This window comes from Citrus sinensis, chromosome 3, assembly GCF_022201045.2.
Source record: "Citrus sinensis cultivar Valencia sweet orange chromosome 3, DVS_A1.0, whole genome shotgun sequence".
NCBI lineage: Eukaryota > Viridiplantae > Streptophyta > Magnoliopsida > Sapindales > Rutaceae > Citrus > Citrus sinensis.
Genome location: NC_068558.1, coordinates 30,655,916 through 30,682,188, shown reverse-complemented (window position 1 = coordinate 30,682,188; position 26,273 = coordinate 30,655,916). Strand labels below are relative to the sequence as shown.

Sequence of the window (26,273 nt, the reverse complement as noted above, 5' to 3'; positions counted from 1 at the left end):
GCATTGTAAACATCAACATAAATACGCCGCAATCACCACTTCCAGATTCTTGTTGGGGCACATCCTTAACGATTCTTACTTTCAAGGGTTGGCACTCTGCAACTCAAGTCGGATGTTGTAGAATCCAACATCTTGAAGCTATTGAGGGAAGACGACCTGAAGAGGTTTGAATTTACGAAAATATATTTTGTCATTGCAAAAGGTAACCAATGAGTCGTAAATCCGTACCCTCTTCGCGCGAAGAGCCGCTCAAGCTAGTACCCAATGATCACCGCCCAAATTCACAGGGATGAATATCTACATTAAAAAAAATGCTAAATTAGTATATTTTATACACAATTACCATAAGATTGAGTGACAATTCTTACCATATCGACGTCTGTAAACGGTTTGGACATGATATCTTCTCGCCCATCCATATAGCAGTTTAAGTTGTTGTCATATTATAATGAATGGACATCACAACTACCATTATTCCATAATTACTTTAGGAACACCTATTACATGATGAGTAGAAAATTAATAACATTTCGAGATATTTAAAATATCAAAATTATAGTTAATGATTATAGAGTTCGTGAACATGCCCAAAAATATGTATCTGTATGCGTGACGCGCTGCAGTAGAGCATTTGGAAACTGCCGTTGCTTTTCTCTGATCAAGCGGTAATACGTGTGAATATGCTGTGAAGGGATTAAACCAAGTAAATTTAGAACATAATCCATTGCAGTAGAAATATGAACAATATTGTAATGTACTGATCATTAAACACACTTACCTCGTCACCAAGCCACCCCATCGAAGCATTGCCTATGAGTATTTCAAAAAAATTTCAGGACTGTTAGACAGGCCGATCTAAGAAAAATTTACCGGCGAACCACTGATCAAACTCCTCATATAGTCTTGAATCTTCTAGTCCCCTAAGCAGATTCATATCCACACTCGATCTTTCATCAATTTCATAGTCCGTAATGTTGAGTGCGGGTAAAGGCCTGACATTCCTAACTCTCTTGAAATGAGGAATGAAGTAAGGACTGCCAAAGATATACGACGGTCAGTACGGACGACCAAACTTACTAACGCTGGGAGGTGCCTCCGTGAATATCTGTACACTATCACAACTTATGTCCCCATATAGAATATACAACGACATGGGGTGTGCTTGTTGTCATTACCAGCATCAGTATGCGTACCGTAGCCAGCATCAACGTTCGGACCATAGCCATCTGAGGCCTGTTGTTTCGAAGAGATGAACATATTAAAATAATTTCGGGTTTGAAATCATAATAACATAACAAAAGCATATGAAACTTGCTCACCGTGTGTGAGGGGCCAAACGAAGAATCACTGTACGCGCCATTTGAAGAACCTGTGCCAAACGAAGCCATAAACCCCATGACCGCTTCTCTATATTGTTGTGCTTCTCTGTGTTCTGCCAGAAGTTCTGACCTCAGTTCGTTAATGGAACTGTGTGCAGTCTGAAGTTCCGACCTCAACTCGTGAATGGAAGACTCTATTTTATCCAGTCATTGAATGAAATAATCATTGCGGAACTTAGTCCTTGCCTATTATTACAAAATAAGAAAGTAATGACAAAGTGCTGAAATTAGGTATATGTGATGAAACAAAATGTTCAGGACGACAGAAGTTACCTCCGGCTCATTTCTGTCATCTGAATCGTGTGTGGATTCATAATGGTCGTCGGCAGCACAGGCATCCTCAACAAGACTCTGCTGCAGTCCTATTTGGCTCGTGGTGTCATGATCCGCCTCGTTTGGCCCTGTAATGGATGCCGCGTTGATTGAAGGTTGGTGCTGCACCAAGTAAAACAGAAAACAATAAATACAAAAAAAAACAAACGTATAAATGACTTTGCATCCGGTTTTCAATGATACTATAATGGATACCCACATTACGGACCCAACTTGGCAAATATGGCACGTAATCCTCGACACTCTTCCAATAATTTGTGGCTCTTTCCTTTGCATTCGGTTTGAGGGTTTGGAAAATGGTGCCATCATGTCGTAAAGAATACCAAATTTTTAATTAGTATAACCATCTATTATTTAACTGTTATATACAGACATACATATAAATAACTTACAAGACGCTCATTGAGGTATGAATAGATTTCGCCGAAGTTTATATTTGAAGAAGCCATAGGCTTCCATTGCACGATCTGAGGACCCTTCCTCCTAATTTTCACCACACACTATGATGGTAGTCCTCCAATCGCATCAAAAACCCATGCCTTTAACAAGGAAAGATACGAAGTAAAAAATCGTGTCATTAAATAATTATTATAACAAAACTAAGTTATAAAAAAAATTCTTCACTCACATGCACTGTAGACGTAAAGCCGTAAAAATTATATTTCTCAATTCTATGTAAGGAATTTTCTGCACTTGCCCTCTTAAATTTATTGGCTTTGCCGTTCAATGCATTATCAAGGCTTTTATATACTGTTTCTTACGACAAACGACCCCACAAACAACTTTAAAAGTGATTTATGTCATCTACCCCATTAAGCAACTTGAAATTGATTTGACAATGATCTTTTCTTCTGTTTAGTACTGTATTAGCAAAGTAAAACATGGCGATTTTTAACCATCGGTGTCATCCATAGTCTTGAACTCTAAGTTCATAAATCTTTCCTCGAACTGGCCAAGATTTATATCGCGATTCCTACCTCCAAAGTACTTCTTAAGTAACCTATGACTTGTTTTATGCTTCGTCAGGACGACATTTTTGCCATAGCAAATTCCCGTTACTAGGCACCACTCTCCAAACGATAGCCGTATCAAATGGTCGGCAACTTGAAACCATAACTCATTCTTTTCATTTCCAGTGCCATAGGACATTTGCCGAAGTAATATATTGTGCACAATTACGCCTCTGAATGGATAGCTTCGGCACTGTAGGAAATGCCCAAATATATTGTCTTTGAACAATTGTAATTGTTGCTTTGTTAATTTTTCCGGAATGGCATTAACAACGACATCTAATTTGCACATACTCGTGATACAACCGGGAAAGTGATCAGCATAAGGTATATTCATCATTCCTGGTTCTTTCGTCGGTCCGGGTGGGTTATGCAATGCTATTTTTGATTTGCCCATTTATCTGGTACAAGTTAAAAGTATTATATGTTAATAAATTATGAACAGAAGCAAACAACACGCTATCTTTTGGTGCGATGGAGTGCCCGTCGCACCAAGAGGCAGCACCTCTTGGTGCGACAGGCACCAAGAGTCAGCACCAAGTTCGCTGCCTCTTGGTGCGATGGGGTGCCTGTCGCACCAAGAGGCTACGCCAAGCACGCGTGAGTTGCGCGCAGGTTGGCAAGCGTCTCGCCCGCGGCATGTGCATCTCGCGCGTGCGAATGGGCCAGTCGCGCGCATCTTGTGTGCGACAGGCGTGGCCTCGCGCGCGCGAGGCGCATGTCCTTTTCTCTTCCTTTCCCTTTCCCACATGCATCTCACCCACCACCGCCATTAAACACCACCACCACCACCACCACCAACAACAACAACAACAACAACGGCAATAACAACTCACCTAGGGTTTCCAATTTTTGTCTTTGATTTTAGAGATCTCCGAAGATTTTCAATGTGATTTAGCTTGTTTCAGCCGCCGACGATGTATACAGGATTTTGGTGATGAGATTTTGGTGAGAGGGGGAGGAATTTGCTTGAGGGAAACGTGAGAATGATGAGGGCAATTTTGTCCACAATTTGGTGTTTGGCTAATGTTGATAGAAAAAATTTGGGGGGGTTAAAGTTGAAAAACGCTTAATGTTTTTGGCTATTTTTGTAAATTTCCCGTGTTTTATCGCTTTCATTAAAAAATAAAAAATAAAACCCCAATCATTAATCCATACTCAAATTTGATTTTAAAATGCACTAGTTGGTGAAACATATTAATTAATGTCTAATTGTTTTTTGGTTTGAACTATGAGGTGATTCTGAATGGATCTCAACTATGAGAGGCATCTTTAAGTCCGTACTACAACCTAGACTAATCCCTACTCGCACCGGATCGACTCGTAAAAGATAAAGTGCTGGTCAAAATAGTAATATCTAATTATTTTTTAAAATATTAGTGATAGTTGGTAAATGTGACTAGCAATATTCCCTCTCTCTTTGAGCTCTAAAATTCTTTTGACATTAAATCCTTCACTATTTTGGAAAAAAAAAAGAAAATAAAAAAGATAGTTAAACCAACTGACCCGAACGATATATATTTAATAGTTAAACCAACTGACCCGAACGATATTTAACCTTTTTTTTCCTACTAAACTCATTCGCAAAGTTAATTAATGGCTTATGTTGTAGTCGTAGGCTCGTGAATATTTATAAATTGATCAATTGCTAATATGAAGTAAAAGATTTCAACTTTAACACCATAAATTACATACAAAGGAAAATATGAATAGCGATACCAAAACTGCCAATTGATGGGTACAAAGATTTCTAAAGATCGTTATTCCATCATCTAAGAAAGCAAATCATATGCCCACTTCTAATGAAAAAAACTGAAATGACAATTGGCTCGTCGGTTTGATTTGATTTGATTTGATTTTAATTCAATTTAGTTTATAAATTTAGTCTGGCTCGGTTTAATTTACGAACTCTCAATTTTAAAAAAGAAAATACTTTTAAATACATCGATCATAAATAATAAGTAGATGTGAGGTTATTACATTAAATAATGATCTAAACTTAAAATGTAAAACCCAACTACCTCATTAACAAAAAAGTACAAACCAAACCAAACCAAATTAATCTGCATGGTTTGATTTACAAATTCGGTTTGAATTGCCAATTGCCCTAGCAGCTTCATAAGACACATAAACCTACAGCTATTTACATATGTAAAATGGAAAACTATTTCCCTAGATTTTCATGAGAGATGCTAAAACAATACAATATCCTTGTAGGAAACTCTGCTTTCTCAATCCGTAAAAGCTCATCGACCTCTTCTTTACTGCCTTTTCTGAACTTGCGATAGCTAAGCATTGCCTTGAGGTGGGAAACTAAGAGACCAACATATCGATCCATTACCTACATTTAATAGAAAATGGAAGCAAATATGTCGGCTTTTACTTCACTCGTGGCAGGTCAGATACCAAAAGGCACATTTTCACACCCACAGATGAAAATGGTATTCTATTCCCTGTGAAAAGAAGAGTGACTGACCTCATCCAAGTCCTCAAAGGTATCCTCCCCAATCTTCAACATATTCCCAAGACGAAACAAGTTTTTGATGTCTTTGTGATCCTTTCCTAATGTAGGATGCCTTTGTGGGCATATACTCCGCCATAAACTTTGCGACTTAACATTATATAACGAGGCCTGCATGAACTAGGTGGAAAGATGATTTCACCAGCATACTTGTCAAATAATTTCTATTGAAGAAGACAAGAGAAAGGCAAAAAAAAAAATGCTGAGTAATGTAATGAAACACAGATGCATTAGCCACAGTTATGAGAAAGTCTAAAAAGAACGAATTATAGAACCATATTCTAGCAATCAGAATTGAAACTGGCAGTAGCAGTCCACCAATCTCAAAATGCATAAACAAAGAATCTAAAACGTAGTTACCATTTATGAATCAATGAATATAGCTTGAGGACCTTTCTTTTTACTGGCAAAAGAAAAGAACAGGGCTGTAGAAAGATGCAATATTTTGCATTACGTATTAAAGAGTAACTGCAAGATCTAGTCTCGGAAAGAACTTAGGAAAAAAATGTGGAGACACAAAGCCGTGCTAGCATTTGAAATTCAAGGGATGAACAAAGTCATTGCAAAGTTCAGCTTAAGATAAAGAGAACAACTCCATCTTCAAATTTAACGAGTGAGTGTCTCATACACTCGCACAGATTATTACCAACCACAAGAATGTCACTGGCTAAAAACTGTGTAGAATTTTGATGATGTAAGAAACCTAGGGCAGACTTGCGAGATACACAACTCATTTACTTTCTATGGTTCTACAAACTAAAGAAATATAGGATATCGTTCGACATAAATTTTGAAATCATTAATGCACAAACCTACTAGTATATAGTCCTGTTATCATGCCAAGATTTTCAACAATTGCTGTGCCGAACATCGCTTTTGCCATGATATTTTCTAAAAGCAATATTTCAGACATATTTTTTCATTTGGAAAGTGAAGAAAATAATACTTGTTCTTTATGGTTTATACTTTAAAAAGTATCCCATCGGTGACAAAGCCTGTTATGCAACATTATAATTGATCAATATATTACTAATTTGAGAATCAGCGGCATACCTTTATCACAGCATCAGCTTTTATATTCTCAAAGTGGGGATGAAAAGATCATTCGTTGCTTAATATGTTTCTTTGCAAACACCTTTCTGAGAGTTTTTCTTTGCTCCATCTTATGACTGCTACTGTCTTCAAGATAGACAGGATCAAGGTCTCGAATATGCTGATGAGACTGGTACCTTCACGCAGCCTTATCAGAAAAATCAGAAATCTTCTTTTAATCATCCAAATAGTCTTCTTTCATTAGCATCCCAGTCAATCGTGACTCAAGTACACATATAGCTCTTTGACCTTGCACTCTGCGGACTATGGCTTGTACAACCCTCCTTTCAGCTAGTGCGTCTTCACTTTCACCCAAAATCATATTAAATTTTTCATCTTGACTTTTGGTTCTTTGTAATGATTTCGCCAGTCCTGAAAACCATGTACAAATTTCCTTCTGATCAGAAATAATATCTCTCTTTTATTCTCACTCCTCTTCTCTTTAATATGTCTGTCCAGAAGATAGGTCTTCAATAAGTCAGGGAGGTTGCTGACATATTCTATAGCCATCTCCAATGCATCTTCAGGACCATTCATATGGCCTTCAGTGTCCCATTTATGTCCCTCCTTGGCCAACTCTTATGCAAGACCATAATATTCTGAATGTATTCTCGTATCATCCAATAAATCAGTAAATTGACTGCTTGCTGCTGGCAGCCTGCCCACTCCGCAGGACGCGCAAAAAACCAGCCACATTGACAAACACCTTTTTACCAAGTCTATGAGCTGTCACAAAGTCTTTGCAAGAAAATACTGCTCCAGCTCTTACAAGGGATCTCTGCGAAAAATGCTGCCTTTCTGGGGCCAAGGCAGGATATGAATTGCAAGGAAGCAAATAGTCGTTCACGGAGCATAGCCAAATTAATGTCCAAACCCCACCTAGTTCGTAACATCTACCATAACCTGTTCAACCATTGCATACTTCCATCAGTGTGAAGGCAGCTCATTATTCAAGTAGCTCAGTAAAGCCACGTCAGCAGCAAATTGTCAGTGAAGAATGACAGCTCAGCATGATTGGTTAACAGTCACTAATCCAGCTCATGTAAACTGTGATGTAACAAATTGTAGTTGGTTTTGGTTGTTAAGAAAGTTAGTTAGTCACGAGTTATTCACATGTGTAAGTGATTGTATATAAGCTTGTGATTGACTTATGAATTAATAAGAATTGAATCTTCTGAAATCACTTCTTCATTTTCTCTGTAATTTTCCTTTAAACCAAACAGTATATTTCTGTTTTCTTTCATGGTATCAGAGCCACAAATGGCTAGCTCAAGTAATACAACTTCAAATCAACCAATCATAAACTCAATTCCAACCACGCAAACTTCATTTACCTTTGCTGCAACTGTGAAACTTGATCGATCAAATTTCTTACTCTGGCATAAGCAAGTGTTAACGTCAATCAGAGGAAATCGTCTTGAACGTTTTATCTCGGAGCCACAAGTTGTTCCAGATCAGTATCTGTCTGGAGGATCTGGTGAGAGCATTGAAAATCCAGCTTACATCAACTGGAGAGCGCAGGATCAAACACTTCTCGGCTGGCTACTGTCAACTGTCAGTGAAGGTATACTAAGTTCTGTTCTCAACCATGACACTTCCTTTGATATGTGGAGATCTATTGAAAAACAGTTTGGAGTTCAATCTGAAGCTAAGATAATGCAACTTCGATATGAAATGAATATTCTGAGAAAAGATTCAATGAATGTTGAGGAATACTGTGCCAAAATGAAATTGCTTGCTAATAAATTAGCTTGTGCTGGTGATATAATTACTGAAAAGGATCTGTTAATGAGAGTGTTAAATGGATTAGGTCCAGGATATCTAGATTTAGCCTCAATAATCACTGCAAATAAGATGAGTTTTGATGATGCTTATGCACTATTGTTGACACATGAGGCTAGGCTTGAGCAAAATCAGAGTACCAAAACTATGTTTAATGCAAATTACAGCACAGTGAATGTGAGTCATCCCTATATGAGAGGAAATTTTAGAAGAGGTGGTTTCGGAAATGGACATTATGGTCGATCTGTGAATAGAGGTTTCAATACTGGCAGAGGCATGTTTCATAACCAATATCCAAGAGGTGTTTCAGCTGGTTTTGGTAACTTTGGGGGTTATGGCAGAGGACAAATGATGCAATCTTTTAGGCCACCTGTGAAAACAAATCCCTCACTCAATATGCAAGCAGATGAATCACCAGTTACATGTCAGATATGTCACAAAACAGGACACTCAGCAGATGAGTGTTGGCATAGATATGATGATCCACCATTACCTAGACAGTTTGGAAGAGGCAAATCCTTTGGACCTAAGGCTGCTTATGTATCTAATTTTGATCCATATACCAGTTATGCTGCTTCTCCAATTGAAGAACAATATGCTGCATCTTATCCATGCTACAATCCTATATCCTATTCATCCTTTCCAGCAGTAGATTCAACTGTTGCTGAAGCTTATCTTTCCAACTATGAAGGACCTGCTGATGAAGGGTGGTACCTTGACAGTGGTGCCACACATCACTTGACCAACAGTATGGCCAACATGAATGTCAGAGAGGAATTCAGAGGAGCTGATCAATTGGTCATTGGCAATGGACAAGGTTTGCCTATAACTCACATTGGTAATGCATGCTTTACTTATAAAGGGTCAAATATTGCATATAAACCAACATATATCTTACTCAAAGATATGTTATTAGTGCCTGATATCACAAAGAATTTGCTAAGCATATCAAAACTGACAACTGATAACAACCTTTCTGTTGAATTTGTTGGTAATGTCTGTTATGTGAAGGATTCTCTGAAGAAACAAGTGCTTCTGAAAGGAATTGCTGAGAAAGGATTGTATAAGCTACTTCTAAAACCATCTGAGTCTCTTCATTGTGCTTACCTGTCTCAATCCTCTCCTGTTCAACCTTTGTCAATGTTGTCTGCATATTTCTTTGAATCAAATGTTCCCAAAAACACTCAAAATATTGATTCCAGTTGTGTCTCATCTTGTAATGCATCAATCAATAAATTTTCTAGTTACATTTCATCTTGTGATACATTGAATAATAAAGTTCAGCTTTTACACAGACGTTTTGGACATCCAAATCCTCAAATTCTGATGCATTTGCTAAAAAATGCTCCCTCTGTTAATCTCTCCCACAATATCACAAAGCAAGCACTTGAAAAATTATGTGAAGCATGTCAAATGGGTAAAACTCACAGATTACATTTTCCTAGCACAGAAACCAAAACAACAAAACCCCTGGAACTTATACATACTGACTTATGGGGACCTTCACCAACACCTTCTAGAGATGGCTACAACTATTACATAAGTCTTGTTGATGACTTTAGCCGATACACTTGGATTTATCCACTTAAGCTGAAATCAGAAGCCTTAGATGTCTTCAAGCTATTCAAATTGCAGGTTGAAAACCAATTTGACACTACTATTAAGAACCTGCAATCTGATTGGGGGGGAGAATATAGATCATTTACACAATTCTTAAACCAATGTGGAATCATTTTCAGACATTCTTGCCCCTATACACACCACCAAAATGGGTTGGTAGAGAGAAAACATAGACATATTGTTGAGCTAGGACTTACTCTGTTAGCACAAGCCAAACTACCATTTAAGTTTTGGTGGGATGCTTTTCACACAGCTGTTTATCACATCAATCGATTACCTTCAACAGTCCTGGAACTCCTTACTCCTTATGAGAAAATTTTCAAACTTAAACCTGACTACAGCATGCTCAAGTGCTTTGGGTGTATATGTTATCCTTACTTAAGGGATTATAACAAACACAAGTTTGATTATCACTCAAGCAAATGCATTTTCCTTGGCTATAGTCCAACTCATAAAGGATACAAGTGTCTACATTCATCAGGAAAAATATACATAGCTAGACATGTGGTATTTGATGAGTCAACATTTCCTTATTCCATTGACTCAGCCTTTAACTCCAATGAGCTATCACCCAGTTCAAGTTTATCCTTGACACCTCAACAAGTGTACCAGTTATCTACATTGTCTGTAACCCCAATGTCAGCTGTGAACAGCTTATGCAATTCTCAGCAAGCAATTCCTACCAGAAGCAGTTCACAACATTCAGATAATTCTTCTCACATTGACAACCAACATTCCCATTTGCAAACACATCTACCAGCCACTGAACCACCTGTTGAGCTTCAAACTTCATCATCTCCACCTCAAATTGTACCTCCCACATCAACTTCTATTCAACCTAATACACATCCCATGACCACCAGAAGTAAAGCTGGTATTTTCAAACCAAAGCTTTATACAGCAACTCTTATTCACAAAGAACCTGACTCTGTGTATGAAGCAATGCAAAATCCAAAATGGCTTACTGCTATGAGAGAAGAATATGCAGCATTGATGGAGAATGGTACATGGTCTTTAGTTCCCAGAATAGCTGACCAGAAAGTTGTTGGAAATAAGTGGGTTTATAGGGTGAAATATAACACTGATGGAAGTGTGGCTAAATACAAAGCTAGGTTAGTGGCAAAGGGATTCCAACAGATTATGAGAGTGAATTGTTTTGAAACTTTTAGCCCTGTCATAAAACCAACAACTGTGAGAGTAGTCTTAAGTCTAGCTGTGATGAGTAATTGGAAGATAAGACAAGTTGATGTGAATAATGCTTTTCTTAATGGAGAATTATCAGAAGAAGTGTTCATGGATCAACCAGAGGGGTTTACTAGTGATGAGAAACCAGATTATGTGTGCAAGCTTCATAAGTCTCTTTATGGACTTAAACAAGCTCCAAGAGCTTGGTATGATAAGCTGAAAGGATGCTTGCTGCAATGGGGTTTTACAAATTCCAGTTCTGATACTTCCTTGTTCTTAAAAAGAAGCAAATCCTCAATGATCTTGGTACTGATATATGTTGATGACATCTTAATAACAGGGCCAAATAGTTCTGAGTTAGAAAATTTCATTGCTGAATTCAGTACAAAGTTTACTTTGAAGGATCTTGGAGCACTTTCTTATTTCTTAGGCATAGAAGTGCTATATGGTACAGACTGTATTTTCTTGTCTCAGAAGAAATACATAAGGGATTTACTGTCAAAGGTTAACATGCTCAGTTGCAAAGACATTGATACTCCCATGAGTACAGGGATGAAGTTGCAGAAGGAAGCTCAAGGAAACCTTGGTAATTATGTTGAAGATGCAACACACTATAGAAGCTTGGTTGGTGGAATGCAATACCTGGTATTAACAAGACCAGAGATTGCTTTCAGTGTGCATAAACTGAGTCAATATGTATCAGCACCAACACTGCAACATCTCATGGCTTGCAAAAGGGTGCTTAGATACTTAAAGGCAACACAAGATTATGGACTCAAGTTTATTAAAGATGGTCATCTGAAATTAACAGGCTTCATAGATGCAGATTGGGCAGGGGATTTGGATGACAGAAAATCAGTTGGAGCCTATTGCATCTATCTTGGTCATAATCTAATTTCTTGGTCTTCTAAGAAGCAACAAGTTATTGCTAGATCTAGTGCCGAGAGTGAATACAGATCTTTGGCATCAGCAAGTGCAGAGATAAGTTGGCTGCAGTCATTGTTTTCTGAACTAAGATTACAGTGCATAGAAAAACCTGTTATTTGGTGTGACAACCTTAGTGCTATTGAGCTAGCTCACAATCCAGTGTTTCACTCAAGAACAAAACATATTGAGATTGATATTCATTATGTCAGAAACAAAGTGCTTGCTGGGGATTTGAATATTCAGTTCATACCAAGTGAAGAACAGGTAGCTGATATCATGACCAAGCCACTCTCATTCACTCAATTTAGCTACCTAAGAGTCAAACTTAATGTCATGCCATGTCCCTTGAGTTTGAGGGGGGCTGTGAAGGCAGCTCATTATTCAAGTAGCTCAGTAAAGCCACGTCAGCAGCAAATTGTCAGTGAAGAATGACAGCTCAGCATGATTGGTTAACAGTCACTAATCCAGCTCATGTAAACTGTGATGTAACAAATTGTAGTTGGTTTTGGTTGTTAAGAAAGTTAGTTAGTCACGAGTTATTCACATGTGTAAGTGATTGTATATAAGCTTGTGATTGACTTATGAATTAATAAGAATTGAATCTTCTGAAATCACTTCTTCATTTTCTCTGTAATTTTCCTTTAAACCAAACAGTATATTTCTGTTTTCTTTCAATCAGGAGTGAGAAAGTTCTCGAAAGGACTAAGCTTCATGGACAAGATCTCCCTCTCAGGACCACATAATCTTGTAACCATTGCTAATGGATTTTGCACATAACACCCAAGCGCGACAGCACGCCTAACAATGCCTTGACAACATAAGAAAAATAAGTGTTCAGCAAAACAGATCTTGGTTTGGACACAGAACAGAGGACAAAAATGTATTAACCTTTCTGCCGAGGAAGCTGGTCGGATGAGATTGGGAATGTTCGTAAAGGCGAGGCAGAGATTCATCCCCATGTATAATGCTTAGCTCAAAAAAAATATCAATAGACTTAAGAGTTGAAATTTCATGACAATGGACATCAATATTTTACCTCATATATATCATCCTTCAGTGACATGCAAGACAAGTTCGCAACTCCTACGACAACAACATGTGGCTGATGGTCCATCATAAACTTCAAAAGATTTTTCTGCCCATATGCTTTGCCCTGTTGATGATGTACATTTTGAGACCAGGAAGTTAGGTATTGGGTAGAAAGCTTATCTGCCGAATCTAACATTACAAAAGTGGTTTCTAGATTTCCAGGCCCCCAACAGCATGAGAATACTATAGGAGTAGCTTCATCATCTTGTGTGATATCACTATCCTTTCGTTGGTATGGCGCCACATAAATCTTATTCCATAAATCCTTTCTGTATTCCTTGAGTAACCAGTTTTTAGCTCTGCTATTCATACTTAGAAATCACAAATCTTAAGTAGATAGCTTGTTCGGCTAACAGGAAAGTGACAGAAAGAGGAAGGAAAAATTAACTTAATCAAAGAGCTTTTTATTGATATGAATACAATGAATTACACACTGCTTGTAATCAATTTATACCGTTGATCAACAATAATAACAACATTTGTACAACTGTCATTTATCTATTGGCTAGGCTAATAACTAAACAACTAATTACAACACACTAACTAATTTGTCCAGCTCAGCAATCCTAGTCACGTTAATCTCAGCCACTGATCTGTTGTTGTTGATTAAGAATTTCAACACCCTCCTCAAGCTTAACGGTCGTGGAACAATATTAACTTTGTCTCTATAGTAATTGAAGAAAGAGTAAGTCATAGGCTTTGTAAGCACATCTGCAATATTCCATTTACTAGGCACATACTTGATCTCCACTTGTTTATTTGTCACCTTCTCTCTTATGAAATGCACATCTAAGTCTATGTGCTTGGTTTTGGCATGATACACTGGATTTGTTGCCAATGCAGTAGCACCATTATTGTCACACCAGATTATTGGTGTTTGACTGCACTTAAGCTTAAGTTCTTCAAGCAAAGCTTGAATCCAAACAATTTCTGCACATGATGTTGATAATGCTCTATATTTTGACTTTGTGCTAGATCTTGCTACATTTTATTACTTTTTTGAAGACCATGAAATAAGATTTTGCCCAAGATATACACAGTATGCTCTGATTGACTTTTGGTCATCAACATCACATGCCCAATTTGCATTTATATATGCAGTTAAGGCAACATTACCACCTGGTTTAAACAACAAGCCATAATTCTTTATTACCTTCAAGTATTTTAGAATTCTTTTACAAGCAATCCAGTGATTCTTAGTAGGTGCAGCAAGAAATTGCCTCAACTTGTTTACTGAAACTAAGTTCTGGCCTTATGCCAAATATTGCAATGCACCTATTATGCTTTTATACTCAGTAACATTAACAATCAAATTATCTTCATTTCCTGCTCTTCTTAGTTTCTATCCTGTACTCATTGGAGTATCACTTTCTCTACAACTTTTCATGTCACTTTTTGTGAGCAAATCTATTACATATTTGGCTTGTGAGAGATGTAAACGGCCCTATACACCATGAGTAACTTCAATACCAAGAAAGTAATTGAATTCACCAAGATCTTTTAAAGCAAAAGTATCTCCAAGATATTTAATGAATCTTTCAATCATTGCATTATTATCTCCAGTAATTAGAATATCAACCACATATATCAATACAACCATAATACCTCCAAGTTCATGTTTAAAGAACAAAGATGAATTTGCCCTTGAGTTCTGAAGCCCCCACTTCAACAATGCTTTCCTTAACCTATTTCAAGCCATAAAGAGCCTTAAGCAACTTACAAATATGACCAGATGAAGGTTGGACAAAACCCTTAGGTTGAAATATGTAGACATCTTCATTGAGCTCCCCATTGAGGAAAACATTGTTGATGTCTATCTGCCTTATTTTCTAGCCTTTCATAACAGCAAGACTAAGTACAATTCTCACAGTAGATTGCTTAACCACAGGACTAAAAGTACTAAAAGTCTAAAAATAATCAATGTCGGGGGTTTAATAAAACCCCTTTGCAACCAACCAAACTTTATACTTGGAGACATAACCATCTGCGTTATACTTAATGTGAAACACTCATTTACAACTAAAACTTTAGTAGCTTGAGAGGCTAGTACAAGAACCCAAGTTCTATTTTCTATAAGTGCATCATACTCAGCCTACATGGATGCTTTCCATTTAAGATTTGAGAGAGCTTGAGAGATTGTAACAGGTTCCTGTTTGTTAAGAATAGAAGAATATGCAAGATATTTTGGCTTAAATACACATGCTTTTGCTTTTATAACCATTGGATGAGTTGGCAGTGGAACTTGATTAGGAACAAATGGCTATGAAATAGGCATAAGAGGTGTAGAGGAAGAAGAATGTGGAGAATTATGAGACATATTATGATTAGAATCAGGAAAATATAGATGTAGAGGTAAAGAAGAAGAAGATGAAAAAGATGAGGAAGAACTGGAGGAGGGAAGAAAGAGCTAGGACTGTATTGAAATGAAGTTGGTATCAGAGCCAGATGGCATCATCAAGCTCAAATCAAACTACAAATCAAACCACAACCATTTCTTACACCTTCTCTACACCAGTTAAGCTTGAAAAATCCAATTATTTGATCTAGAAAATGCAAGCATTGGCATCTATTCAAGGAAATGGATTAGAAGGTTATATTGATGGTTCAATCACAACACCATACACATATCAGAGGATTCTAAGCCCTGGATTTGTGAATTGGAGACGAGCTGATCAACAGCTGTTAGGTTGGTTACTTTCTTCCATGACTGAAAGTGTTCTTGGTTGTAAAACTTCCTTTAAAGTTTGGAAAGCTCTGGAGAAACTTTATGGCTCACAAAACAAACCCAGAGCATTACAGCTAAAGAATCAAATGATGAAGATAAAGAAGAACAATCTAAGTATTTATGACTATTTTCACAAAATGAAAGGGATATCAGATAGCATGGTAGCAATAGGAGCACCAATGAGTGACTGTGATTTCATAATGAGTGTGTTGGGAGGAATTGGTTCAGAATCCAATCATGTAATAGTGTTGATCACAGGGAAATGACAAGATATGGATCTCTATCAAATTCACTCTCAATGTTAATGACACATGAAGGAATATTGGAACAATAAGTTTTAGCTGAAGCTATAGAAGCAAATCTGGCTTTTGCTGTAAATTTTTCTCAGAGAGGACCAAACAAGAAGAAATGTTCAGGTGCTTACAACTCAAATTTTGCCTTCAATCAAGATGGTTCAAGATCTGAAAATTTTGGATACATGATGCAAGAAATTTTAGAATCAACCAGCAAGGAGGAAATTATTACAGAGGAAAGAAAGTAGAAGAGGAAATAATATGCATGGAGGAAGACCTTGGAATCAAGGTGGTAGGACTCAAATGCCTAGTAATTCTTTATTACAGCAGTATCAACCTAGATGTCAAGTGTGTTTCACCATCGGACACACTGTTGATATATGTAAAGATAGGTTCAATAAGGATTTGTTCCAATAATGAGGTATCCACATCAAGGCAGTTACAATCAAGAGTTTCATCAAGGCTATAATCAGAGAAACATGTCTGCTTATATGGCAACACTAGAGACTATAATGGATGATAGCTGGTACTTGGACAGTGGAGCAACTCATTATCTTACCAATGACCTCAACAATCTTAGCTTTAGTGAACCTTATAAAGGTAATAAGAAACTTATAATTGGTCAGGTGTCTCAAACACTAATAGATCAAAGATTGAAATTTTGGTCTGTAAATATAACATTTGTGGATTTACATAAGTGCACTCGAAAGATGTGAAAATGTCAAGAACATTATCATATGTTCAAAAAAAATTATTTACTCAAATATCATATGTTTTATTATTATTATTTGAGGTGTGTATTGATTAGTACAAAATTTGTGTATTATTTTATATATGTTCCTCTGTATGATGAGTTTCCAAAACATTGGTATCTTACGATAATGAATATAAAAGGTTTTTACCAACTCTTTTTGGTGTATGTTTTATATTTTTGCTATTACAAATGTATAATACGTTTTTCCCAAAAATTTAAAATTTTTAAAGTTATATCTCACCATCCTCATATAATTATTTCTTTATGAATTTTGTAACAAATAGTGTGAATGTGTCAGGTGTCTCAAACATTGATAGATCAAAGATTGACATTTTGGTCTGTAAATATAACATTTGTGGATTTTACATAGGTGCACTCGAAATATGTGAAAAGGTCAAATACATTATTATATGTTCAAAAAAAATTATTTACTCAAATATCATATGTTTTATTAGTATTATTTGAGGTGTGTAATGATTAGTACAAAATTTTGTGTATTATTTCATATATTTATGCTCCTCTGTATGATGGGCTTGCAAAACATTGGTATCTTGCGATAATGAATATAAAAGATAAGACTACTGAGATTTGAGATTATCTACCTGCTTGTGAAACAAAACCAAATGATCGTGAGGAAATAGTTAAGCAAAACATAAATTCAAATTTGTGAATCATCCATGAAATTACTAGATTGCAATAAATAATAACTATCATTATTACTATTGCAGTTACGTGCATTGGACCTATTAGTGTTTCGTGATATAGCCTTTAACTTTCCTTCTAACTATATTTCGTTGACTTGATATGTTATATTCAAATAATGTACCAATTCAAGCAAATGAAAGTGATTGTGGCTTATATGTGATGAAGTTCATGGAGACACCTAATGAAATGTTATTCCTAACTTATAAGGTAAATTAATCATATGATTTATATTTCTTAGTTTGCATAATACTTTAATCAATATTAAATTGTGTTATTAATTCTATTATGTGTAGTGTGAATAGGATGAAGAAAGATTTCATCTTGCGCTACACCTTGTAAATAGTTATGCAAATTTGGAAAGAGATAGTGTTATACAAAAAGCATTATCATTCCGTGGTTCTACTACAAATGTTATTGTTGGTCTTGAGTCACTGCTTTGGTGAAAAACAATTTTCTTTTTAAACAATTTTGTTTCAACAATTTCAACTTTTTGATAATTAAACGAATGTCATAAATGGATATTTGTTCGTGATGAAAGTTAGACTCTTGCAAGTACATCATTTCATGGTAGCTAAAACTTTTTTAGAAAAAAAATTAAAAAATTAATCCGAAGTTGTCCACTCCAATTCCCCAGAAAAAGAAAAGGTTGTGGGCTTGTGGCGACTTTCCTATCTGTATCTAGGGTTTTAGATCATTTGACAAAATACACAGCAGTTGCAATACATTAATAATCATATTAATAATTACAGCATGCTGCATGTAGTGATCTGAAATCTGGCCTGATGGATTCTTTCCTTTTATAATCATTTACAAATTCTCAATTTTCTTTGGCTTTTGTTTCTACTTTTAGCTTTAAAAAATTTCCCATATCTTTTTCTTCATTGAAGCAATCTGAATCATATCTTTCACTTCAGTTTTCTTCAGTACTTTTGACTCTAAAAGCACCGAAAATTTTCAATTGTGCATTGGCTTCTTTCTCAGTTTGCATTAACATTTTCATGCTATTAAAGTGATGGACTTGTTTGAAGAAATTTAAAATGCTATTAGGTCTTGCTCTTTCTGCATGCATGGTGAATAGAAACCTGAAACGTGAAAGAGATTTTTACTCTTCAATGTGATGGGGATATAAAGTGCTAGCTTCTTCACTTCAAAGTTCAAATTATAGGGATTGGGCACATATAATTTCATTTATTATTAGGGTTCATGATACTAGGAACCATAGGGAGTGGCTGTCGTATGAGGCTGTTGACATAAGTAACTTGGATATTATTAGATTTGTTAGATTAAAGAAACCTTACACATTAAACTTACAATTGAAATATTAGGCGTAGAACTTGAAATGTTAGCTTGATAGGTATATCAAGAAGCACCTATTAGTTTAGTAGTTCTCATCTCAATATTCAATTGGCTTGTGGGGATAAAATTCTCTCAAACTAGAGAGTAAATAAATGCCACTTTGAACTTGGAACTAATGAACTAGCTAGATGCAGAGGGTAGCTAGGTTTAGCAAACTTATTCCAATGTCCTCCTTGAGAATAAAGAATTGAAAATAAATTAAAACATTTTTATATACGTCTTATTTAGTATGTCTTTCTTTTTATGTCTATTTTTGTTCATGCATGTAGCTGAAGGCTGAAGGATCATGAAAAATAATGGGACAGCATAAATGATATTTAATAAAGAAACAATTTTTTTTATTAAAGTTCAGCTTCCTCTGTTCTTATTCCTTTTTTATCCAAAAAAAATTCAAACAATTATGCTAAATAATTAGAAATTTATGTGTTATGCACGTAGCAGCATAAGGTCAACCATTGATAGGTACAAGAAGGCGTGTTCAGATAATTCAAATTCTGGCACTGTTACTGAGATCAATGCTCAGGTAAGTAATTCATTAATTTAAGCTATAAATTCAGGCTTTGTTGGGAATATATATTATTATGAAAAGGTGAAAAAAAAAGAAAAAAAAACCAATTAATTACCGTTTGTTACCACATAGCTAGCATTGAAATATAAAGTTCCCAATAAAAATTTAACTTCTCCCATTACATGTGACACATGGAAACAATACTATCAGCAGGAATCAGCGAAGCTGCGGCAGCAAATTCAAATGTTACAGAATTCTAACAGGTATTTTCAATTATTTCATGAACAATCATTTTCATATTAAGCGTAGTTATTAATTAATTATGCCAAAATATACAATTTCAATTGAATTTTCAATTGGTTATCTCACTCTTGAGTCTTCATATAGGCATTTGATGGGTGATTCTCTGAGTTCTTTAACTGTAAAAGAGCTTAGAAACTGGAGAACAGGCTTGAGCGAGGCATCACTAGGATCAGGTCCAAGAAGGTAATTAATTAATTGCATTATATATGCATGAAATCAACAAAAAATAATAATTGAATTTGAGAAATACACCGTTGTTTTGCAATAATACGTTGCATAAACATTATCTGTACACCCTAGGCGAATCCCACATCGGCAAAGCACGGGAGAGATGCTGGGTTTATAAGGAGTGATCCACACCTTAATTGGCAAGACGCGTTTTGGGGTGTATGGGCGCCCCAAGAACAAATCCGTGCGGGCCTTGTTAAAGCCCAAAGCGGACAATATCTTGCCAGGTCTGGGTTGGGTCATGACATTATGGTATCAGAGCGGCTCCGCGTGTCCTCTTGAGCGATGGTGGGGCAAACCTCAACGAGGACGCTGAGTCCCCAAGGGGGGGTGTATGTAACACCCTAGGCGAATCCCACATCGGCAAAGCACGGGAGAGATGCTAGGTTTATAAGAAGTGATCCACACCTTAATTGGCAAGACGCGTTTTGAGGTGTATGGGTGCCCCAAGAACAAATCCGTGTGGGCCTTGTTAAGGCCCAAAGCGGACAATATCTTGCCAGGTCTGGGTTGGGTCATGACATTATGGCATCAGAGCGGCTCTGCGTGTCCTCTTGAGCGATGGTGGGGCAAACCTCAGCGAGGACGCTGAGTCCCCAAGGGGGGTTGTATGTAACACCCTAGGCAAATCCCACATCGGCAAAGCACGGGAGAGATGCTTGGTTTATAAGGAGTGATCCACGCCTTAATTGGCAAGATGCGTTTTGGGGTGTATGGGCGCCCCAAGAACAAATCCGTGCGGGCCTTGTTAAGGCCCAAAGCGGACAATATCTTGCCAGGTCTGGGTTGGGTCATGACATTATCGGTATAGGTTCAGTACATGTAATTTATGTCATTTTGTAAATAATTTGTTGCTTTGTGTGTTTCCTGTTTTGTGCAACAGCATGAAATGCCGCCAGCTGAAAATGAGTTCTTGCAGAAAAGGATAATAATTAAAATTTATTTAAATCCTGTTTAGCCTTTTTCATTTTCTTCCAAGCTTTTATGAAACTATTCAACATTTTCATTTCCACAGGAGATTGAGCTGGAAAATGAAAGTGTGTGTCTCCGATCAAAGGTATGCTAATCAGTCCGTATATATAATGCATTTGTCTCACCCTATCCCAAAATTTCTGAACGTTATTAAAATTTCATGGTTTCTGAAACTCAGATAGCACAAATGGAGAGGTTTCAGTAAGCAAACACGGTGACTGGGCAAGAGCTGAATGCAATCCATGCATTAGCTTCTCGGAATTTCTTCAGTCCCGCTATCATCGAGGGTGGTGGCACCGCTTACTCTCACCCGGACAAGAAGATACTCTATCTCGGGTAAATAATTCTTCTATCACATTTCATTTCTACGTTCTCGCGTTGCACGTGCATCAACGTTTTCTCCCATTTGCAGGTAAGCTAGACACTGGAGATCAAGCTTGTGGCATCTCAGCACGAGATCTATGATCAAACTATGATTATCTAATGAATTTGTGTGCTACTTGGTACCTATTTTTGAAACCAGCAATATATGAAACTGGATCAGTTTATGTGTAACCTAATTACTTACGCTGAATTAAAACTGGCTGCTTCTCTTTGGGGGACCAGTGGCTACGCTAAGACTTAATATCTATATAACTAATGTTGTATGATGTTGAAGGATTTGCATTACCTATAAATTAAATACAGATTGTGTCATATATGTATAAATAAATAATGTACTTGATAAGTCTAGGCTATCGAGCTAGTTGAAGTTTGGTGTGAATCAAAGAAGGGTCATAAGTTCGGTGGTTTATTGCAAGTCTCTTGGACATTAGGAGTACTCTATTAGTCTGTTTGAAATTTTTGCGAAAGTCATGATTGTTAGAAGGGCATATCTTGGAGTGTCTGCTAGGACTGCTACCAATGTGAAAACAATATAGCGTTCATTAAGAGCTCAATGAGGAGAAAAGGAATCACATCTCTTTGGAATCACCGTGTAAGAAAATATTCAAGACGGCTCCATAAAAGAAACTTCATTTGATGTCAATACAGTTTTTCCATATAATACTATCTTAAGACAGCACTCGAGACTGGACAGTGAACATTTACATAATACAGGATATAAGCTTCTTGACTATAGTAAAACACCGAGAATAAATGCGGTATGAAGTTCAAATATTATCTGAAAAAGGAAGAGGAGACAGAAAAAATATACTTTAGGTGATTTTCACGCCAATGGCACAGAGAGCCTGCAGGTGACTAGGTCAAAGAATGGGACACGGCGGTTGTGGAGCTCGGTTACGGAGCTCCTGAGTCTCCCTCTGAGATCTTTCAAGTTTCTCTCTAAGCTTAAAAATTTTTTCATTTGACTTCATTTGAGCTAACTGTGCAGCCCCTTCTGCCTTTAATCGAGCAAGATGCTCCTCTGCCAATTGCTGTTCGAGCCTAGTTGTTGTCTCTTTGAGCTTAGACTCAACCTATCAAAAAATCATCAGTATCAACTAGAAAACATGCCACTAAGCCCAGGAGTCGCAGCATAATACAAAAAAAGATTGGGCAGTGGTAATATAAAACTCCAAATTAAGAGAAGAAACTTCTTAAGTGTTAATTTAGTTTAATCCATTTGCAAAGGGAGTTGCTAAGTTCACCATACTTGGCAAAACTTTCTTATTACAATCAATTCCACTCTCTCAATCATTGATAAATGGTAGAAACAAAAGGTTAAAAAAATAAACAGATAAACCCAAAATATAAAATATTAAAGAATCTACTAACTTTTTCATTTTGCCACACTCCAGGAATGTGGAGAGTAAAACTTATTAGCACCCAAGAAATATAGTCATTACACAGAATGTTACAGCAACTCCAAATTAGAATGTGACATAACTTGCTTATAACATTTCAATTGTTCCCACAGACTCAGGGGTGCAGAATTCCTAGCAACAAAACAACATCCAAAGTATTACAAGAAATGTTCTTATTATTGATCGCTAAACAAGTGCAGAATCCATTCTTAAGTGCAAGTCATGATGAGTAAACCACCTATAGCTACCAACATAGAGTAACACACTTAATTTCATCAAGAAACAAAACAGCACACGGCGGTCAAACAATATTCAAGGTAAGAACAACATGGTACAGCTTCAAAACACAATCAGTGAACAGATAATAACAGATTTGTCCCCATCAACTAGCAAGATAAGCCTCTTTTCAGATGGCAATCTCCAACAATCTAGGGGTAAGGACAGTGCGGCAATCTTTACCACCTCCAAGTCTCATGATTTAAAATATCATTACATAGTTTGAGAAATGATAATATCTAGGTATCTGCACGCTTTATAGGCATTTTTTAATTACACAGTTTTAAAAATGATTACCGAATCTGAGAAATGAACACATATGCATGTCATATTTTGATGTCAAAATGAGGAGCATAAAAAGTACCATCTCAGTAGTTCGTTTGAGTTGATCTTCATATGATTTTTGCATCTGCTCCTTCAGCTCTGAAATTTCTCGTTTTGAATATCCCTTGAGAGAATCAACCTCAACTTGGGTATCACGGAGTTTAGTAGCCCCTTTCTGAGTAGAAAAAAAAAAAAAGAGACATTGTCATCACATATTCAGAAAGAAGCAGCAGAGAAGTCTATTACGATAGTAATGAAGTCACCTTCAACTCAGCAAAGATTTCGTCTGTATATGGCTGCCCGCCATTCTGCGCGATGACAGAGTTAACCAGAGAAAGAAGCTTCCCAACCTGCTCAGTTCTCTTGGCCGCATCCTTAGTCTTGTTATCAAAAAGCACGCACCTATTATCACATAGTTGAAGGATTTCCTAAAATAATGGAAAAGTGATCAGGAATAAAGCAAATGTTAGCCCCTTTTGTAAGCATTGATAAACCAATCAAACACTTGTAGTCTCCAAAAGTTTGAAGATATTGAGCCGACAAAATTTGTTTTTGTTGTGATCATTAGTACTTAATATCATGCATCCTCAAAAACTATTTAAGGGCAAGCCATAATCAAATTTTAATAATCAATTCCATTCTCCTTATGGTTTGACCACTTACAATAACCTCTTATGTCCATCAAATTTAAAGATCTTAAAAGGTGATCAGCATTCCATATAACAGAAATAATAATAATAATAATCATAATAATAATAATAATAATAAAGTGATCAGGAATAAAGCAAATTGCATATTTTCGAGTGAAAAACATTGACCCAATCAAAATTAGTGGCTACAGAGCAGTAGTTGCACTAGAACAAAGCATGAAAGAATATTATTCTCATAAACGAACTCAAGTGACCAAAGCTCAAAACTGCCAAAAGACATGATCATATTTTCTGTGGCGTCTACATAATTTACCTAATTTTGCGGCATTATAATTAAAAAAATTTGATTCCTTAAAAAAAATTAGTACAATTAAAAAAAAAAAACAAAGTTCACTTTATCTTCATTTTTGTTATTTTTCTTCCAACACCTCAAAGGTTAAATCAAGCGTGCAGTAAAACAGACGAACTTGATATAAATCTTTCTCAACTTAAAAAGTTTTAGGAACCAAAGTCATCAAGTAAATGCTGAATATAGGAGATTTGCATGTTGAAACTGAAAAAATATCTCACATTGAAATTTTAGACAACAATTCTGAGGCTACGATCCACAGGGAATTTTTAAGAGAATTTTAAATCTTGTAAAGTTAGACTTGATATTTATTCAAACAATGTAATAAAATGGACCTGTATGGCAAGTCGTATCCTCCTTGGCACACTTCTAAAATCTTAAAAGTAGGATAATTTTAAGCATATTAATTAAAGAGGTACATATTTTAAGAAACAAACAAATGAACACACATTAATAGAATACGAACCAAGATTAAATAGCAGATGAAATCAGAGAATACAAATAAGAAAAGCATAAATGTTTAGCAAATGAATGAATGACTCATTCAAAGACATTAACAAACAGCTAAAATTAAGTAATGCCAGCAGAAAATTACCAACCAATCACCTCTCTGGCATATCCGACATGGCAGAAGAAAACCATTGAAAATGGAACTTTAAGATGGCCGGACTACTATAAACCTAACTAGTATTTTCAGCATGCATGTATTCATATTAAACTTCCAATAGTCCAACCTTAAAGGAGTCTAAAACTTCACAAAAGAACCAACCAAAGACAACTTGATCAAAATGACTAATGAAATTATCGAACACTAATGCAGTTCAGAAACAAACCTTTAAAGGCTTTGGACACGCACGGCCCAAATAATCTTCTAATGTTTCGTCATTATCTTCAAGTTCATCCCCTCCAGTGAAAACAACAATCATATAGTCCAAAATTTTTTTCCCGAACAAGGACTCCAAACTGTGAATTGCAGCTCCTTCCTCTTCAGAAAAACGGTTTCTAACAGAGAAAACTACAAGGACTGCATGGATCCCTTCCTTGGCCATACCAATACATTTGACAATTTCCTTACTGACAAACTCAGAGCCAGCCGAAGAATCAAAAAGCCCTGCAATGTCTCATAACATCAATCTACTTACCACCACAACATCAACAAGCATGGAATGGAATATCTAGGCACCACCATTAGTAAATTACCAGGGGTATCAATGACATTAACAACTTGGCCATCTTTGAGCATGGTTCTCTGCATTTCACAAGTTTTAGTAACCCCAGACGAGCCAGCCCTCGACTTGAAGGCTCTTCTTCCGAGAATACTATTGGCCGTCGCACTTTTACCATTGCCAGTACGGCCAACTAAAACCAAATTGCGCTCCCCATTAGATGGAGAAGTAGGCTTCCAATCGACATCAATCACTCTTCCTCCCATCATAAAAAAGATTTCAATTTACCTGCAATGCATTTAAAATATCAAACCACTTCATATTGAATTCAGTTTTTATCATTAAACAATAAGAAACAAAATTTAGCTACCATACCCTTACAATTTCACACCATTAAAACCTATATTCGTTATTACTTTAAATATTATCCAACCGAACATGAATAAATTCATAAAAAAATGTTTAAAATAAAAATCATTCAGACCCCGACAATATAGTTAAATTTGTAATCTTAATAAAAATATGATGAATTGATATATAATCAAGCACAGAATCTAAACATCACAGTTAATTAATTAATTGTGTGGATATACATTTACAAAAAAAATTAATAGCCCAAAAGGGGTTGAAGCCCTCCTGGGCCTTAATTGGGTCCGCTCGTGATTATGCATTACATCCAATAAAATTTACAAAACAAGAAAAAGAAAATCAAGTCTATAATAATAAAAAAAAAACTGAAACTGAGATTGAGAGGAAAAGGCGAGGGAAATTTAGAGAAAGCAAAGTATAAAAACAACCATGAGATGATGCGATGAACTAAGATGTTACTTACTTGTGAAGAGAGGAGAGCTAAAAAGATTGTGTTGCCTATGAAGAGATGAGAAAGGGGAAGAGGCTTGACCTAAATTTTAGGATTTAAGGTATGAAAATTATAAATTGAAT

The 26,273-nt window shown here is 36.3% G+C and overlaps 1 protein-coding gene and 2 pseudogenes across 1 annotated transcript; 1 reads left to right on the top strand and 2 right to left on the bottom strand.

The window, feature by feature from the left end:
- Positions 1 to 4,886: 4,886 nt before the first annotated feature.
- Positions 4,887 to 13,248, bottom strand: LOC102609973 (transcription elongation factor SPT6 homolog; annotated as a pseudogene).
- Positions 13,249 to 16,372: 3,124 nt separating this feature from the next.
- LOC127900728 (agamous-like MADS-box protein AGL11) lies at positions 16,373 to 21,122 on the top strand (annotated as a pseudogene).
- A 660-nt stretch (positions 21,123 to 21,782) lies between these two features.
- Positions 21,783 to 26,273, bottom strand: LOC102619108 (immune-associated nucleotide-binding protein 9-like). Its single transcript, XM_052435806.1, has 6 exons — positions 26,164 to 26,273; positions 25,366 to 25,619; positions 24,999 to 25,276; positions 23,430 to 23,594; positions 23,207 to 23,341; positions 21,783 to 22,239 (listed from the first exon to the last, which is right to left on the bottom strand). Exons 2-6 carry the CDS (start codon positions 25,598 to 25,600, stop codon positions 22,027 to 22,029), a joined length of 1,026 nt encoding a protein of 341 aa, XP_052291766.1. The 5' UTR covers positions 25,601 to 25,619; positions 26,164 to 26,273; the 3' UTR covers positions 21,783 to 22,026.

What these genes read in the sequence shown, in the direction of transcription:
- LOC102619108 (XM_052435806.1), bottom strand. Translation starts at nt 25,600, where the DNA reads ATGATGGGAGGAAGAGTGATTGATGTCGATTGGAAGCCTACTTCTCCA. An exon ending in AAATCTTTGCTGAGTTGAAG is followed by an intron (nt 23,342 to 23,429) that starts GTGACTTCATTA and finishes TTTTCTACTCAG; the next exon opens with AAAGGGGCTACTAAACTCCG. An exon ending in TCAAACGAACTACTGAGATG is followed by an intron (nt 22,240 to 23,206) that starts GTACTTTTTATG and finishes ATTTTTTGATAG; the next exon opens with GTTGAGTCTAAGCTCAAAGA.